This window comes from Temnothorax nylanderi, unplaced genomic scaffold, assembly GCF_030848795.1.
Source record: "Temnothorax nylanderi isolate EJ_2023f unplaced genomic scaffold, tnyl_v1.0 TNYL_tig0091_pilon, whole genome shotgun sequence".
In the NCBI taxonomy this organism is placed as follows: Eukaryota; Metazoa; Arthropoda; class Insecta; order Hymenoptera; family Formicidae; genus Temnothorax; species Temnothorax nylanderi.
Genome location: NW_027249153.1, coordinates 182,676 through 198,584, shown reverse-complemented (window position 1 = coordinate 198,584; position 15,909 = coordinate 182,676). Strand labels below are relative to the sequence as shown.

The 15,909-nt window shown below is 33.2% G+C and overlaps 6 protein-coding genes across 6 annotated transcripts; 3 read left to right on the top strand and 3 right to left on the bottom strand.

The window, feature by feature from the left end:
* The first annotated feature begins 63 nt into the window (after positions 1–63).
* Positions 64–1,980, top strand: Tfb5 (transcription factor B5). Its single transcript, XM_071710682.1, has 2 exons — positions 64–206; positions 1,610–1,980. The coding sequence occupies exons 1-2, from the start codon at positions 172–174 to the stop codon at positions 1,794–1,796; spliced, it is 222 nt and encodes a 73-aa protein (XP_071566783.1). The 5' UTR covers positions 64–171; the 3' UTR covers positions 1,797–1,980.
* LOC139775028 (meiotic nuclear division protein 1 homolog) lies at positions 194–3,950 on the bottom strand. The gene is made up of 5 exons (XM_071710677.1): positions 3,734–3,950; positions 1,319–1,558; positions 1,117–1,222; positions 897–1,043; positions 194–415 (listed from the first exon to the last, which is right to left on the bottom strand). Exons 2-5 carry the CDS (start codon positions 1,543–1,545, stop codon positions 281–283), a joined length of 615 nt encoding a protein of 204 aa, XP_071566778.1. The 5' UTR covers positions 1,546–1,558; positions 3,734–3,950; the 3' UTR covers positions 194–280.
* Positions 1,853–2,678, top strand: LOC139775029 (zinc finger HIT domain-containing protein 1). The gene is made up of 2 exons (XM_071710678.1): positions 1,853–1,991; positions 2,072–2,678. The coding sequence occupies exons 1-2, from the start codon at positions 1,853–1,855 to the stop codon at positions 2,395–2,397; spliced, it is 465 nt and encodes a 154-aa protein (XP_071566779.1). The 3' UTR covers positions 2,398–2,678.
* A 691-nt stretch (positions 3,951–4,641) lies between the features above and the next one.
* LOC139775013 (uncharacterized) lies at positions 4,642–11,296 on the bottom strand. The gene is made up of 9 exons (XM_071710648.1): positions 10,705–11,296; positions 9,071–9,256; positions 8,670–8,834; positions 8,465–8,551; positions 8,219–8,353; positions 7,617–7,815; positions 5,979–6,189; positions 5,483–5,632; positions 4,642–5,302 (listed from the first exon to the last, which is right to left on the bottom strand). The coding sequence occupies exons 1-9, from the start codon at positions 10,779–10,781 to the stop codon at positions 5,025–5,027; spliced, it is 1,488 nt and encodes a 495-aa protein (XP_071566749.1). The 5' UTR covers positions 10,782–11,296; the 3' UTR covers positions 4,642–5,024.
* A 319-nt stretch (positions 11,297–11,615) lies between these two features.
* On the top strand, positions 11,616–14,281 carry Spf45 (splicing factor 45). Its single transcript, XM_071710658.1, has 4 exons — positions 11,616–11,826; positions 11,918–12,229; positions 12,433–12,864; positions 13,035–14,281. The coding sequence occupies exons 1-4, from the start codon at positions 11,710–11,712 to the stop codon at positions 13,320–13,322; spliced, it is 1,149 nt and encodes a 382-aa protein (XP_071566759.1). The 5' UTR covers positions 11,616–11,709; the 3' UTR covers positions 13,323–14,281.
* On the bottom strand, positions 14,164–15,884 carry Alg2 (alpha-1,3/1,6-mannosyltransferase Alg2). The gene is made up of 2 exons (XM_071710657.1): positions 15,415–15,884; positions 14,164–15,270 (listed from the first exon to the last, which is right to left on the bottom strand). The coding sequence occupies exons 1-2, from the start codon at positions 15,655–15,657 to the stop codon at positions 14,293–14,295; spliced, it is 1,221 nt and encodes a 406-aa protein (XP_071566758.1). The 5' UTR covers positions 15,658–15,884; the 3' UTR covers positions 14,164–14,292.
* Positions 15,885–15,909: the final 25 nt, after the last annotated feature.

The window sequence follows — 15,909 nt, the reverse complement described above, 5'->3', positions numbered from 1 at the left end:
TTCGTTTTGTACCGCTCCCGCTCGGTGTGTTGTCATTCGGTGTTATTGCATCGATACATTCATGACAAATTTATTATATAAATGTCGAAAAACACGCGAGATCAATAGGTTCACAAAGAGAGACCGGTAAACCCGACACCGGTTAATTTGAGAAGAAGATAATCGCAAGACATGGTAAATGTGACGAAGGGCATTCTGGTCGAATGGTAAGTCAATCTGTTTATAGAAAAATATCATACATTAACAACAAATTTTTGCACGAGCTAACAATCAGATTCATTCATTTGTAGTCCAAGTCCTCAGGAATGTTAAACATTTTATTAAGATCCTGCTCCGACACGCTGAATTTATTCTTGCACCAGCTCTGTATAGCAAAAACATTGTCTGTCCATATATTGGCCACATCTTTGTATTTCTAAAATAAATATTATACATTATTGTATGACAAAAGGGCAACAAGTGTAGAGAGCACTAACAAATTGAGGACACTAACACTAACACTGATTTCATTGAAATGTAATATTACATATCATGCATACTTTGATAGGCAAAATATAAAAATGTTAAAAACATTAATCAGAAGTATCTCTCAATGACATATACAAAAAGAACTGTAAGACATTAAAAAAAAAAGGTTAGGAGATATATTATACTTGGTAAAATGTACCTGATATAGGCTGTGTTCTAATATCCACTGTCAGTACTGAAAATCTATAGTTTACGTCGCGCACACTATAGATTTTCAGTACTGGCGGTGAATATATTGGAGCCACAATGCATGTAATATTAAATTTCATCAAATCAAGAAGAGGAGGCTGTTTCTTTGTTGTAATTCTGCATATTTATCTATGTTACGTTATAATTCGTTATTCAGATTTATTTTATTTTGATTATACCTGTGCTTTTTCATCCATTTCTGTAATTACTTCCGGATCGACGTCGCTGAATTTAGCAATTTGTTTCTTTATCTCCTGTTCCTCCTTCCTCAGCTTTTCCACCTCCTCCAGTAATTTTCTCTTCTCTTCTGTATCATTCTTTAGTTCCTATACGACATATTTTAGATAGCCAAGAATGGAATTTAAATTCAATAAATTAAACGTTGATTTTTATATTTACCTTCTCCTTCTGTACCTCTTTTCTTAGCTTCTCAAGCTTAAATTCTGTCTCTACTAGCTTTTTGTTCGTCTCAGCTATTCTGCGCTCTGTTGCAGTAATATTTTCTCTGTAGAATATTATTTCTTAAGTATTTTATTTATTTATTTATTTATTTTTGCTACATTTGGTTGGACGTAACTATTCAATTTTCCTGCAACCTTACCCTGGAAATCTCCAGAAATATGTGGAAGTACCAATTTTCTCCGATCGTACCAAACCATCGTCCACTAAACCTTGTAATACATCTTTGACAGCTTGTACCACGATGTTCTTTTCCTTCGGCGCGATCTTTTCGAGTTCCTTCAGCGTGAAGAATTCTTTCTTGTCATAGAATATTTGCAGCATTCTCATACGTTTCTCGTCGAGAGACACTCCCTTTCTCTTGGACATGATATCTATGTATCTGTAATGAAGATGTGTTAAGTGTGTTGAAATAAAATTCGTATGTATCTAGTGATGCGGCTATGAAACAGTTTCTCCTACACTTGGACGAAACGTCTGCGCTAGGGAGAAAGTTCATAATTCAAGATCTGGACGAGAGACATCTATTCATATCCGTCGACATATTGGAAACTTTGCAAGCGAAAGTAGATGATTTGATGGATCAGATATCATTCCCACTGGCAGAAAAGGGTATATAAAAAGGAAGAGGACGAGAAATTGGCTTTTTTGAGACATAATATTGTAAACTTGAAAAATGGCTCGAGAATCCGGCAGAATAAAGGACGCGTGCCAAAAGAGGATCCTTGACGATGCTGCGCGTAAACGTAGACAGAAGAAGGCATTGGAAGCATTGGAGCAAGACAATTTTCACGATGATCCACATGCCGACTTAGGTATGTAGCTTTATTGTATAAAGGCATCTTCTGTGCTTTAAACATCCTGTACTAGATAATATTTTTTTTTCTCGTTTCAGTGATGAGCAAGAAAGTGCCAAAATTTCAAGAGACGCTGGACAACAGAAGCGGCAGTAGAAAAAAGAAGACTCGCTCCGCAGAATATTATAAGCAACGTTTTCGCAAAACTTTTGCTCAGCTCGTCGAGGAAGATCTCAATATGAATCCTAATCCGCCGAACTACGCCTGCGCTCAGGCGCCGCCGTCCCGTTTACCCGAGAGACATTTCTGCGCGGTGTGTGGTTTCCCCAGTAATTATACGTGTATACCATGCGGCGCCAGATATTGCTGTGTCAAGTGCCTAGGTACTCATCTCGATACAAGATGCATGAAGTGGACGGTTTAAGAATTTTTATTTTATTCGTTCAGAGTTTTAATGAATATCAATGCAGAAGTACCTCGAAATCTATTCTTTTCTCAATGGAAGATTAATATTTAGTAAATACGTTACTTTTTATGTCATTGTTACACGTAATTTAATGTATTTTTAACTTGTATTTGAAATTAATTTTCTTCACTTTCTTCCTTCTTTAATAATAGCTTAGCCAATTTGATTTTTGCTAAAAGAAGAAATTTAACTGTCGCAATGTATTACGTTTTGATAATAAAATACATGGAAAAAAGCTACATGATGGTAAAACACCCTGTAAGCGAAATTTTATACGATATACTCTAATGATATACTGAGGGCCACTTCGACCAAACTCCGATAACTTAATCCTTAATTAGTCCACTGGAATTTGGAAATGACCAGTTGTATTTGCCAATCTGCTTAATGAGCAAATGCGATTGGTCATTTCCAATGGATTAATCAACGATTAAGTTAATCGGAGCTTGGTCAAAGTGGCCCTAACAGTATGCCAGCAGATTTCAGCAAAAAATTACGACAGGAACTGCATGTGCGTTAAGTGTTTTAAGTATTACACATTTAAGTATTAAACTTAAGTGTTTTCCCAACAATCTGCTTTAGCGCTTAAATTCATAAATCAATAATTTATGCTATTTAATATCATTTCGTGTAAAAAGATTTAAAAAATAAAAGTTATTGCTCGCCTTAAAGAGGTAAAGAAATAATTAAACGGTTTTATTTTTTGTTTTGCTCCTTTTAGGTTAGGAGCGTTAGCGCCTTCAACCCTGCTTTTGGGTTATATAGCGCAATTTAATTAAACGTTTTTTTTTGTTTTGCTCCTTTTAGGTTAGGAGCGTTAGCGCCTTCAACCTTCAACCCTGCCTTTGGATTATATAGCGCAATTAATTAAACGGTAAAGTTCTTGAAGGTTAGGAAATCTGTTATACCGACGAGTAGCGATACGAACATGTGTGTGTAATAATCGAAATAGCGCAAATGAGCATGCGTTATGATCGAAATAGCACATGAAATATGAAATCTAGTATGCAATTATAACATAATTAACAATAATTTCTGCTCAATTACTTCTTTTAAGTGCCAAACGACAACTTTCACATTTCAAATCTTTGTTTTGACACAAAATGAAATAAAATTAATATATTCTTTTTCAAAATTGACTGTGAGAGAATTTAAATATACATTTATCGCAGATATCTTCTGTTATACTTCTGCCAATGTTCTGCTGATAAAATTTGTAGTAGATTTTTCACAAATCTATTTTTTGACAAATTCGACTATCTGAGGTTTTAGCACGAAAATTTTGACAACTTACCTATTAATCCAACTATTAAAACAACTCAAGCTTTATACAGTTGACTTTATTTCCAAAATTTACGATATAACGCTGCAATTCAACATAAAATAATTCACGTGTATCATATGAAAGATTGAACCTCATAACTCAAAGCGAGATCTGTTCACAAATTCTAGAACCATTCTAACTACACTTCCTACACTCCACTCTTTGCTCTTCCTTTTTCCAATGTCTGCAGAATATACAGACACTCGCATAATTTTAATTTGATAAAAAATAAGATAAAAATTTGAAGTAAAAAAGTTTCTTATTTAAAGGAAAATATACTGTTGTCTTTTTAAAACAAAGTATAGCACACGATTGTAACGCGCAGTCTATATTTATCATATATTTATGACCATCTTAGGTGATTGCTAATTATAAGTTCTAATATATATCCAGGTAGAACAGAAAGTCACAATAGTAGTCAGAATGATGTCAAAATGATGGCAAAATAAATTTTGGTCATTTTATCATCATTTTAACGTTATTTTAATTTTATTGTGATTTTCTGTTCTACCTGGATATATCGCGTATATAACGATAAAATTTATAATATAAGAACTTATACAAAATATTTTATACATATCATATTGTTAGTTCATATGCAAATTTATTTGCAAAGCATTTCGTCTTAAAATAATAAAGTTTAAAAAGATTGAACAGTAAATCTAATATAAACTTATATGTGTAAATAAGAATAACATTTTACACAAGAACTCTCTGTTTATTATATACTTATTTTATAAGATAGGCAATAGTAAAATATGGTCGATGTATATGGCCTTAATGTATAAAATAAATGTCTATATGTTGCTTGTGTACATATATGATGTTTGTATGGAAACGGAAGTCTGTTACCCCCACGGGAAAACAATAAAGTTAACTAACTATATACTTATTTTATTATTGTATTTTACATTATTTTATTTATTATTTATTAAATACGTCATATTATTAAAATCAATACTTATACTCCGTCCAACGAAAGATTGCGAGTAGATCGGACGAAAACTCATCCGTCTCGCGCAGGTCTCCGCTCACAGAACATCTATTTACGTATAATACGGTACGCCACACTCTAGGGACTTTGCCCGCCTATGTGCAAGAACCACTCTCAATCTCTCGTTGGACAGAGTATAGTAAATGTTACTTTTTATGTAGTTGTACAACTTAATCGCGTAAAGATACATGGTGCGGTCTCACTTCGCGTATACTTGGCGCGAGACATTACTCCCTGTCTCTTGATATTTTTAACTTATATTTAAAATTACTTTTCTTCACTCTCTTTCTTCTTTAATAATAGCTCGGTCAATTTGACTTTTGCCAAAATTGTTCTCATTTCTAGTTGATTTATATCTTGTAAATGCGATTCTTTAATTGTAGCCATTCTCTTTTCGGATTCTAATTTAAATTTGGCTAATTCCTCTTCCTGTTCTATAATATTTTTTAACCTTTGTATCTTTAAATCTTCTTCTGTATCAATGCACAATTTACGTTTTATATCTTTTGTGTTTCCTTTTATTGTTACGGTATCTAATGCCACTTCTGTAAAGTAAATAAAAAATTAATTCTCATAATCATGATTTGAAAAAAAGAATTAGTTTATTTGTTGAAAATAATATAATAATAATAATAATAATAATAATATGTAAAGCTGAACACATTATCCTATAATAAATGCAGCACTACTTTAACGTAAAAATGATCCTTATATTAATAACATACTTTTAACAGATGATGCACAAACTTCAGATTTGATATTTGCTGCTTCTGATTTCTCTTCTTCATATAACAAATCAGTGTTTGTAGTTTCTATTGTTTGTTCGTCTTCTGCAAGTTCCATAATTTCTTCGCTGTTTTTACCTTCATTATGACCTGTCATGTAATACATTATATTAGTAATACATTATATTTTTTTATTTAAAGCCAAATAAATAATAATTATTAAAGAATAATTTGATAAGAAGCAATTGATAAAATGTAACTGTTTTAACGGGAGCATCTCGTTTGCTCACGAATCAATCAGAGAGTGCTTAATTCAGTAGGGTTATATTAAATTTGGTTACTTTGATTGGACTGTGGGGTTGGGGGGGGGGGGGCAATCGAGACGTAGGCAAACGAGTGTTCACTCGTTTTAACTATTAATAATTAAAACAATAAATATTAAACAATTAAATTAAAACAAATTAATTCAATTAGTAGCATTATTTGTAAGAATTACGTTTTACTTCATCCTTGTTCATGTTTGATGCAAATAATATAGGGGCTGTAGCCATTAAGTTTGGTGCTATTGCTGCCACATCAGCATCAATTTCCTGTGAAACTTCTGGTCTTCCTCCAGTGCCAAACCGTACTTGTCTTTCCTTTATTAAGCCTTCCTTTTGTGCTTGCTTCAAATTTGTCCATAATTTTTTTAATTGTTGTATGTTTCTCTGCACAATAATACAAAATAATTTCAGGACCGGGCATAATAATATGTAAAAAAAAAATATATATAAAGCAGGCTAAAGATGACATTTTTTGAAAGAAAAACAAAGTTTCTATTTTCAGAAGGACAAAAAGCCTTTAAAACAGGATTATCTTACTCAAAACAGGGGGTCCGGTTATCTTACAAATAAATACGTTGTTTTCTTGCGTAATAAAGGATGCATTATTGCACTCTTTACAAATTTCATTCCACGCTACTTATTTTTCGCGTAATGTTATTACTTTTTTACATTCAATAAAAATACATCTTAATATTTCGCTATTTGCTAGAAAATATATTTTCTCCACAAGTATATGTCTACCTTTTTTGGAACATTTTTTAATATCTTTTAATACAAAGCAACAAAATATTGATATAAAAACTCAATTGTTTTTTATTCTGTTCAGGAAAAATCGAACTATCCTTGCTCTAACAGAATTATTCTAATAATTGCCAAATACAAATAAGTATGGCTTTAAATATGCCTTTTATAAAGATGATCTTGTACGAAACGAAATAATTTACAGTATTTACTTATTTATTAAGATTACCGTAAGTACAGATTATAAATATATAACATCTTAAGATGATCGTCAAATGAGATAATCTTCGTCAAGATGAAGTATTGCCTTGAGAACGGACTATGAATACCACTCATAGATTTATATTGGTAGATTGCATTTGTATGACACCTTTGGCTACACCATCTTTTAAAATATCATCTAATACTGATTGACTAAAAAATATTATAAAATCATCACCGAGCAAATATATAATTTATAATATAATAAAAAAAAATAGAAAATATAATTTATTACTGTTCAATTATAATGCAATATATACAATATGCGGCGAAGCCCCTCCGCCGCATAAAAAAACTAATTAAACTCCAAGCCTATTTCGACCAAATTTTAATTTCAAGTTTTTAGAAATAGGCTTGGAGTTAGATTATTTTTTTATGCCGCAGGCGGAGCCCCTCCCCCGTTTACATAAAGCTAACTGTTAATTTTCTTTATAATTTTTTTCTTCATAATTTTATTTCTATCAAAAACATCCATATCGCTGCATCATAGCTGTATCAATAAGCGTCCACAACGCATTGTGGCATTTTCACATTGCCAGAATGCGTTATAAGCGTTTTTGAAAGTGCCATGATACGAATTTCACGTCGTGGCCTTTTTGAATATGCCAGAACGCGTTGTAATCGGTGAGTGTTTTCGGTCTTTAAGCCCAACATATACAATATTATACAATTTTTCTTTACAGAACAAACGTATTTTATAATATTATGGGAATCAAAATTTTCTTAAATGCATGTGATATTGATTTTTTGAAACTAATTTAGAATGTTTCATGCTTGTTGCATGCAAATTACAATCTGTTTAAATTTACCTTCTCTTGCAGGCTATTGATCCTTTTATTTAAATGTACAATTACTTTCTTCAAAGATCTTATTTTTATTTTTGTTTCTTTTGAATAATCTTTGAACAAACACCAAGATTCATCTGAAGTAAAATCTTCTCGACATAGATCATCAATGTATTTTGGATTGTAAAAGCGTTTCCTACTGGCCAAGGAATCATCTGTTTTTCTAAAAATAAAACATAAATTTATGTACATTTTTCGTTTAGCAAACTACGGTCGGTCTGGATCTTTTGTGTCTAATAAAATGTTTTCGCGTAAATTAAAAAAATTTTTCATTTAGCAAACTATTGCCGATTATTATCAATCTTAAAACGCAGTCTCAACCTAAAGCTAGAATAGTACAATCGTTTTTCACAACGTATCCCTTTGTAGTAGTTCTAAAAATACTTATTAGCATCGGTATTATTAAATTGATTATCAATTTAATTATGTGATTATACTTTTCTAGCTTCAGCTTGAAAGCTGCGTTTCAAGACTGACGGTAATCGGCGTGTAGTTTGCTAAGTGAAAAATGTATATAAATTCACGCGAAAATATTGGCACATTTTACATTTACTTAGCTCATTAACCTTTTCAGTTGGTTATCTGTTGAATTTGTATTTATAGCTGTTTCATTTATGGATTCCTGTATTTCATTTTCTAATAGTACACTTGTTTCCAGATTAGTGTTATATTCCATAGTGGCTAAAGGATCATCTGTTTCTCTGAAAATAAAACAAGATCAGGTTCAAACCATTCTATGTTTGTATACTATTATTTAAAATATTCTTAAAAATTTGTATTAAAGATTGAGCAACTATTATATATAAACCAACCTTTGTATATCTATCGAATTTATATTTATCATTGTTTCATCTAAACTTGTATCATCTTCCGTAATGGCTAAGGGATCATCAGTCTCTCTAAAAGTGAAACGGAAAGGTCTTGTAAAACCATTTTACATCTCTACACTGTTTTAAATAAAAATATTTAAATAAAAATTTAAAAAAATTAAGCAATTAATATTATACGTGAACCAACCTTTTTAATTGAATATCCATTAAATCCTCTGTATTTACTACAGTTTCATCTATAATGCAATTTTGTATTTCCCTTTTTATCGTTATATCTGTTTCCAGATTAGTGTCACTTTCAGCTCTCAATGGTGTGCAATTGTTAGTGTTTTCAGTGAATTTAACATTTTTTCTAAATTATACAAACATCAATATACATATAATATCTTTTGCATACAAAAGTTTTTTTTAATGTCATATACCGATGCCAGCCGTTTTTTTCAAAAATGTGTCACAGAAAGTTAGGAAAAAAATGTTCATTACTAATGAGCACTTAAAGTAATCGTTGGTGATGATTCTATTTTTGTGACAAACCGGAAGTAGGTGTAACTGGGATCAGTTTTGTTTCAAATAGGAATTGAAAGTTACCTAGTATTTTGTGAACGCGTTAGTGGACAAGATCCTGGTTTAAGAAATCGTCTAACACTGTGTCCATATATTTTGTAAATAAAATCAGATTGTTTAAAATGTCTGCTACAAATTCCGGCATTCAGACCTGCTTCATGGCCGATAAATGAAACCCAATTTGCTCTAGTTTTCTTATCTTTCGGCATCCTTCAGAAAGATATAAATTAATTTATGAATTTCCATGCTATTGTAAATTTTATTTACAAATTTTCGCAAAACATTTTTCATGTATAAAAATATGATATAAATTTTCATATAAACTAATTTTCCTAATATCTGTATTTTGTCATGTATAAAAAATATATAAATTCGATTTAAGAGCCAATAAGCTTAAAGCACATACAATAAAACAACATGAAATTAGCAATATGCTAGCAATTTGCCTGCAAATTTGATCAAAATAATGTAACAAATTAACATTAACTGTAAGTAAGTGAAACATGACCGTATATGATATATATTATACAATCAAACTAAGAAAAAAGTCGTTAACCGTCCGTATCAGACTACGGATTGGGACTGAGATTGGATTGAAATTTAATCAATCGGAATAGAGAAAACTGATCTCAAGTTTAGTGAACTTTGTTCTGATTGATCAAAAATTTCAATCCAATCTCAATCTCAATCCGTAGTCTGATACGGGCTTTAAACGGTCAGGGAGTCGATTATGTATCTTTAAACGAGATAAAAATTACAAAAGTGAGGAAATTCACTTATAGAGTATCTACTTTGTTGAAATCTGGTAAATCTGTTCAAGTTTGTAATTCTCACCTCATTTCAAGATACATAATTAACCCCCAGGACTGGATCTCAGTTGCCTAATAATATTATTATTTAATTTTCAAATTCACATGAATATTATTAGGCAACCAAGATCCAGTCCTGACCGTTTAACAGCTCTTTCTTTAGTTTGATAACATTAACTATATTGACATTACCTTGTATAATAAACTCTGTCGACATTATCTAACAATAGATTGTCAGCAAAAATCAAGTTAAATCTGCCTTCATGTTCTATTAGCCGATTCTGTTATATTTATATCGATACTCTGCTAACAAAATTTGTAACACATACTTAGCAAAATCTATTTTCGACAGAGTTGATTATTTAGGCAGTTTTTTCTTCTTACTTTTATACTTCAAACTCGATTTTTTTTTATTTACTATGTGACTAATTTCTTAATTGGTGTCTTGATATCGGTTTAGAATTTTATCAAGTTCTTTTTAGTTACATGCGTTAAAAAATAAAAATCAATTGAAAAACCTTAGAAAAGATAAATTAATCAACTGAGAAATGCACAAAGAAAAAAAACTGTTGTTTTATCGCACGTAAATCTGCATTATAAGCTCATAATGACCTCAGATTGAATTTATATTTGTCTACTTAAAACTAATTAAAATTTTGCAAAATACAACAAGCTCTCTAATCATGGTTCATACTAAATTAATTTTATTTACTTGTTTCGTCTATATATAAAAAAATGTTGAATATAGAACCATCAGTTAAAAATTTGTCTTTATAACTTTGTAATTAATGCTAATATTTTCCTATTATTTATTATCTACATGTTCTACATTTGTAACGATATAATTACCGATGAACGGATATATCAGTTTTCTCCTCTCTATTCTCTGCTGGTGCTATTTTGCAAACATGACAAAATCCAACCATTTTCGTTAAGAGTATGTTCCAAAATGTACAACGATTTTTTCCACAGATTAACGTAGTAGTTTAATCGCACGCTCCAAGGTTATTTATGTAGCATAGTATATTATGCAATGACTTTTCTTTTTGAAAATTCCATCAGACGGTGAACAGTTAAGTTGCCTTCAACCTGCCCATAGAGTTATATAGTACATAATTTCTTATTCTTGTTCTTAATATATTCTTTGAGAACTGTTATTCTAGTATCCTCTGAATAACTAATATCGAAAGTTTATTGTGTCAATGATTTAATCCATTCCATATTCTTCAATTCATAATCTCACTCTTTTAACTTTTAACCTCTTATCAAGACTTGCAGGAATTATTTTAATCCATTTTCATATTTCTCACAATCACTCCACAATCTCAATCTTTTAACTCTTCTATATAAACGGTTATGACTTCATTACATTTACACATCACCATCAATCGAGTCCTATACTGACCGTATTGGACCCGGACTCGGACGGACCTAGGTTAGAGGTTATGGCTCCTGCACACGGGACGCGGAAACGCTTGCCGCGCGGTAAGCTGCGACGCGGTAGCCAGCCAATAAATTTCTGGTTCTTATGGAAAAGCGACACGTTGATTGGCTACCGCGTCGCTTCTTGCCGCGCGCCGTGATTCCCGTGTGCAGGAGCCATTTTCATGGGCAGTGAATTCTCTCATTGGTGATTGGACCATCGGCTGCATTCCGACTTCCGACATTCGCCTCCAACACTGCCCATGAAAACCTACCTTTAGAAGATGGCGGAAAAATCACGTGACTCCGAGAGCCAATCAAAAACCGTGTTCGCACCTAGCGCTTCTCTGATTATGGGACTCAGCCGACTTCTGAAGGTTGAGGTTGAAGTTATGTTTGATATGTCAGTTGAACATTAAAATAGGATTCATTATGTCTTTGTATGATGATTTTGACAAACATCGGACCACGGAGAAGGTCGCGGGATGGTCTTCCGGCATTAAGTTACTACAATCGCAGCTGCAGCTGAAAAAAGCTGCTACAACACAGGTGAAGCTATCATAAACAATACATATTGAACAATTATTTATAAAAAGAAAATCTTCAAATAAGCTTCTAATTGTTAGTTATGGATTTATAGCCAAAGCGTGAGCAATACAGAAAAGCTACTGCTGTACTACCACCGGTGATAGACTTGAAATCAAAAGCTAACCGTGATGTCGACAGGGAGGATGACAATGCTCACAACAATCCATTATCTAGTGGCAGCGTGAGCAGCATAGGGGTAGGTGGTGAATTTGACTGGAATGTGGTGAATGAATACGATCCTATATGGCCCAATGAATATGAAAAAGTTGTGAAAGAATTACGCGATATCAGGGATAGAGAGCACGATCAGGAGACAGAAATGCGCAAACGTAGGAGGGATAATACTCGCTTTGAAGATACTCAGGTAATGTATGATAAGTCTATTTGTATCTAAGAGAGAGGGAGAGAAAAAAAATTTCTATAATATACACATTGTTTAATTCTGAACTTGGAGAGTACACAGAGAAGGATTTAAAACAAGTTAAAAGATTCGATATAGTAATAACGTCACGTTGTAATATTAAGTATTATAACATAATAATGTTGAAATTTTATGTATGTGAACAGACTGCTGGTGGAAATAGTACAATGATACCTCCCGAAAGAGATGAAGAGAGAACGCCGACCTCGAGAGCTATAGTTGGAGGTGCTGCCATAGCACCACCACCGTCCTTACAAGAATCTACAGAATTGCCACCTCCACCACCGCGACAGCCGTCTAATCTAGGCTACTCAACATCGTCCGTAGCAGCAAAAATAATGGCTAAATATGGCTTTAAGGAGGGACAAGGTCTTGGTAAAAAGGAACAAGGCATGTCAGTTGCATTGCAAGTGGAAAAGACTAGTAAGCGCGGTGGTAGAATAGTTGGTGAGAGGGAACAGCTAATGCCTCCACCACCACCTATCACAGCATCTCCACCACAGTCGCAATTGCTACCGCAATCACAACAACCCCAGGAAGAACCTAGCATTACGGAAATAATGAAATGCCCAAGCAAGGTCAGTACAATCTTATATCACTATACATGTATATACACATACAATTTTATATATATATATATATGTGTATAAATAGTTAACACGCGCGCGCGCGTGCGCACCTTAATAATATTGCTTTCTATATATAATTTAGGACATATTTGTAATCCAAATTTTATCTATTACTTCAGGTTGTTCTTTTGCGCAATATGGTTGGTCCTGGAGAGGTTGATGACGATCTTGAACCGGAGGTGAAAGATGAATGCAACACTAAATATGGTGATGTTGCACGTGTTATTATTCACGAAGTGATAGAGGCTTCGCCAGAGGAGGCAGTACGAATTTTTGTTGAATTCAAGAGAATAGAAAGTGCTATTAAAGCCGTTGTTGATTTAAATGGACGTTTCTTTGGTGGTAGGCAAGTCAAAGCGGGATTCTATTCTAGTGAGAAACTTGATAACTTACAATTGATGGATTAGTTTTATCTGTAAGAATTTCAAACTGTAACGTTTGTTCTCCGTAAATTGTATAAAAATGTTTTATATTTCCACTACATAGTATAGCAAATCATTGAAAAATAAATTTTCCTTTTATAATATATAGAATTTAATTTGTTCAATATTATTTACAATTATACATTTATATGAGGTATGTTGTCTTATTCTATTTTGACAAGACATAATTTAGTTTTTAAAAAATTTTTGTATTATTAAAATAAATAATTTATATAATAATGAATAATGTATCAGATGCAAAAGTCAATTGTACGTAGAAAAGTGACAGTTAATTTCTTTTCCTCCTATATCTATATTTTTCACTTATTGTTAGACATATCCGATTTACCTCACAAAGAGATGGTAAGAATTGCGAAATGCCAAATGAAGTTATAGTTCGTTCGAAGGGAAGACGAGTGTACTAAAACTGTAAAAAGGTTTGAATGGGCCTTAGTTCCTGAGAAATTTGCAATTAATGTTGGGCATCTGGCCAGCTGTACGGTACATATTAGAACTAGCTATGATAAGCAGTGGAGCAACGTGGCTAATTGTAAGGCGCGTGTTATATTTTTTCGTTTACGACTGATATGACTTTGAGTCCCAGCAGTATCTATACTTTCTTTTTAGTATAACCATTATATTTTATAATTTAATTAAGTTCTATATAGTATTTACTATATAGCTGGCCGAATGACCAACTTTAATTGTATATTTCTATATAGAATACAATTAAATAAGCTAAACGGTTTAGGTTATAAAATCCAGCAAAAAAACGTAACTTTTTCTTAAATCGAATATATTTAGTTAATAAGAAATATTATAAATATATCATTGAAAAATTATACTTTTATTCATCTCCTTAACATAGCACCATTATACTTAACCAGTGCGTTCTAAATATAATTAATATTATGCAAGAAATAAAAACATAACAACCTTTTTAACTTGCATCATCTTATTTCGTCTTTGTATCAGTCAAGTCATTTATCGCCTTATTTAACTGAGCACTAAAAGCAGCGAAGCTGAATGTTACCAGAAATCTGTATTGACCCGATCTACCAAAATTCTCAAGATGATTCGGATTTGTGATTAAGTAAGCTATTTTCGAGGCAAACGCTTCGCCAGATAAGTCGACCAAGAAGCCAGTTTCTTCAGAAATTATCGATTCTGTGGGACCGCCGGATTTGTGAGCGATTACTGGCTTGCCTACGTACATCGCTTCCAAGGGTACTATCCCAAAGTGCTCATTTGGTGGGGTATATATCACAATTTTACAATGATGAAGCAAAGAAATTTTGTCTACATCGGCGGGCGAACGCAAGAACATTACTTTATCCGTTACATGCAACTCATCCGCGAGTTCTATTAATTCCAGATGATATTCCACGTTCTCCTCGACTCTCTTATCGTATCCACCAGCCATAATCAAGTACACTCTCTTATATACTTCCTTTGTTAAAAGTTTCTCCAACTCGGCGAGAGCCTCTATGGCGAGAGACAGTTTTTTCTTACGTTCATACCTATTGATAGACAGTAATATAATACTATCATCCGGTAGTTTTCTATCGAGAACCCTCTCTATGGATACTATTCTCGTCTTGTTAAAAAAATCGGTATTAATGGAAGGATACAAAATTTCTGGCTTGATTTTCAGTCTCCTGAACGTGTTCCTGAACACATTGTTTGTATAACAGCTATTTACAAATACTTTATGCGCCATGCCAGTCGTGATCTCTTCGAGATAATTTAGCGGCATACGATACAGTTGTTTGATACAGCCACCAGGGGAAGAGAGCAACTGGTCCGGATGGTGACAATAAAACACTACATATGGAATACGCAATCTAAGTATGGGTATACAGACGGATACTAGGTCGCAAAAGACAACTTCTGGCCGTTGATCGCAAAATATTATGTAGCTGGCTGCATATATCTGTAAAAATAAATATCACATGAGAATTCATTTCCACACAATAGCTGCTAAACGAAAATAATTCTTTTTAATTGAGATTTTCTATGAAGCAGATTTTTCTCAATTTTCTTATTATCTCAGTGTTGACAGTTGACAGGTTCTTACCATGCGTATGTAAGCACAGAGCGCGTAGAACCTGCCCAGAATGTGCCTGGGCAGCCAATTGCCCACGACGGTAACGGGAATCGTGCCATCCTTGGTCTCCGAGAAACAATGTTCCGGGTCATGGTGAGTTGTCACAAAATTCACATCGTGGCCGTTCTTCTTCAGCGCCAGAGCCGCGTCGACGACGAGCCTCTCCGCGCCGCCGATACCGAGGTCGGGATGTAGAAACGTGACGCGTGTCATCGTACTCACGATTAATCCGTTAAACGACCATCGTCATGTATTTATTGGAATGTACAAAATTACCGTGACGCGCAAATAACTGTATCGTTACATTTTACCGGTCACCACTGGTATTGACTGGTATTGAACTTTTTGCTAAGCGTCGACAGTCGACATTCGACATCATCGACATATAGCTGCATATAGCATGAACAGACGACAGAGTCGGGTCGGACAGAGAGAACTAGAGAAGCTGCACCAGTCTGCACAGGT

Bases quoted from the DNA above. Each gene is read 5' to 3' on its own strand.
- Spf45 (XM_071710658.1), top strand. From the start codon at position 11,710: ATGTCTTTGTATGATGATTTTGACAAACATCGGACCACGGAGAAGGTC. The intron at 11,827-11,917 runs GTGAAGCTATCA...ATGGATTTATAG, and splicing joins AAAAAGCTGCTACAACACAG to CCAAAGCGTGAGCAATACAG. The intron at 12,230-12,432 runs GTAATGTATGAT...GTATGTGAACAG, and splicing joins CTCGCTTTGAAGATACTCAG to ACTGCTGGTGGAAATAGTAC.
- LOC139775013 (XM_071710648.1), bottom strand. From the start codon at position 10,781: ATGGTTGGATTTTGTCATGTTTGCAAAATAGCACCAGCAGAGAATAGA. The intron at 8,354-8,464 runs GTTGGTTTATAT...TTTTATTTTCAG, and splicing joins AATTCGATAGATATACAAAG to AGAAACAGATGATCCTTTAG. The intron at 7,816-8,218 runs GTTAATGAGCTA...TTTTATTTTTAG, and splicing joins ACAGATAACCAACTGAAAAG to AAAAACAGATGATTCCTTGG.
- LOC139775028 (XM_071710677.1), bottom strand. From the start codon at position 1,545: ATGTCCAAGAGAAAGGGAGTGTCTCTCGACGAGAAACGTATGAGAATG. The intron at 1,223-1,318 runs GTAAGGTTGCAG...AATATTCTACAG, and splicing joins TATTTCTGGAGATTTCCAGG to AGAAAATATTACTGCAACAG. The intron at 416-896 runs GTATAATCAAAA...TATTTATTTTAG, and splicing joins AAATGGATGAAAAAGCACAG to AAATACAAAGATGTGGCCAA.
- Tfb5 (XM_071710682.1), top strand. From the start codon at position 172: ATGGTAAATGTGACGAAGGGCATTCTGGTCGAATG. The intron at 207-1,609 runs GTAAGTCAATCT...GTATGTATCTAG, and splicing joins AAGGGCATTCTGGTCGAATG to TGATGCGGCTATGAAACAGT.
- LOC139775029 (XM_071710678.1), top strand. From the start codon at position 1,853: ATGGCTCGAGAATCCGGCAGAATAAAGGACGCGTGCCAAAAGAGGATC. The intron at 1,992-2,071 runs GTATGTAGCTTT...TTCTCGTTTCAG, and splicing joins TGATCCACATGCCGACTTAG to TGATGAGCAAGAAAGTGCCA.
- Alg2 (XM_071710657.1), bottom strand. From the start codon at position 15,657: ATGACACGCGTCACGTTTCTACATCCCGACCTCGGTATCGGCGGCGCG. The intron at 15,271-15,414 runs GTAAGAACCTGT...TTATTTTTACAG, and splicing joins TCTGTGCTTACATACGCATG to ATATATGCAGCCAGCTACAT.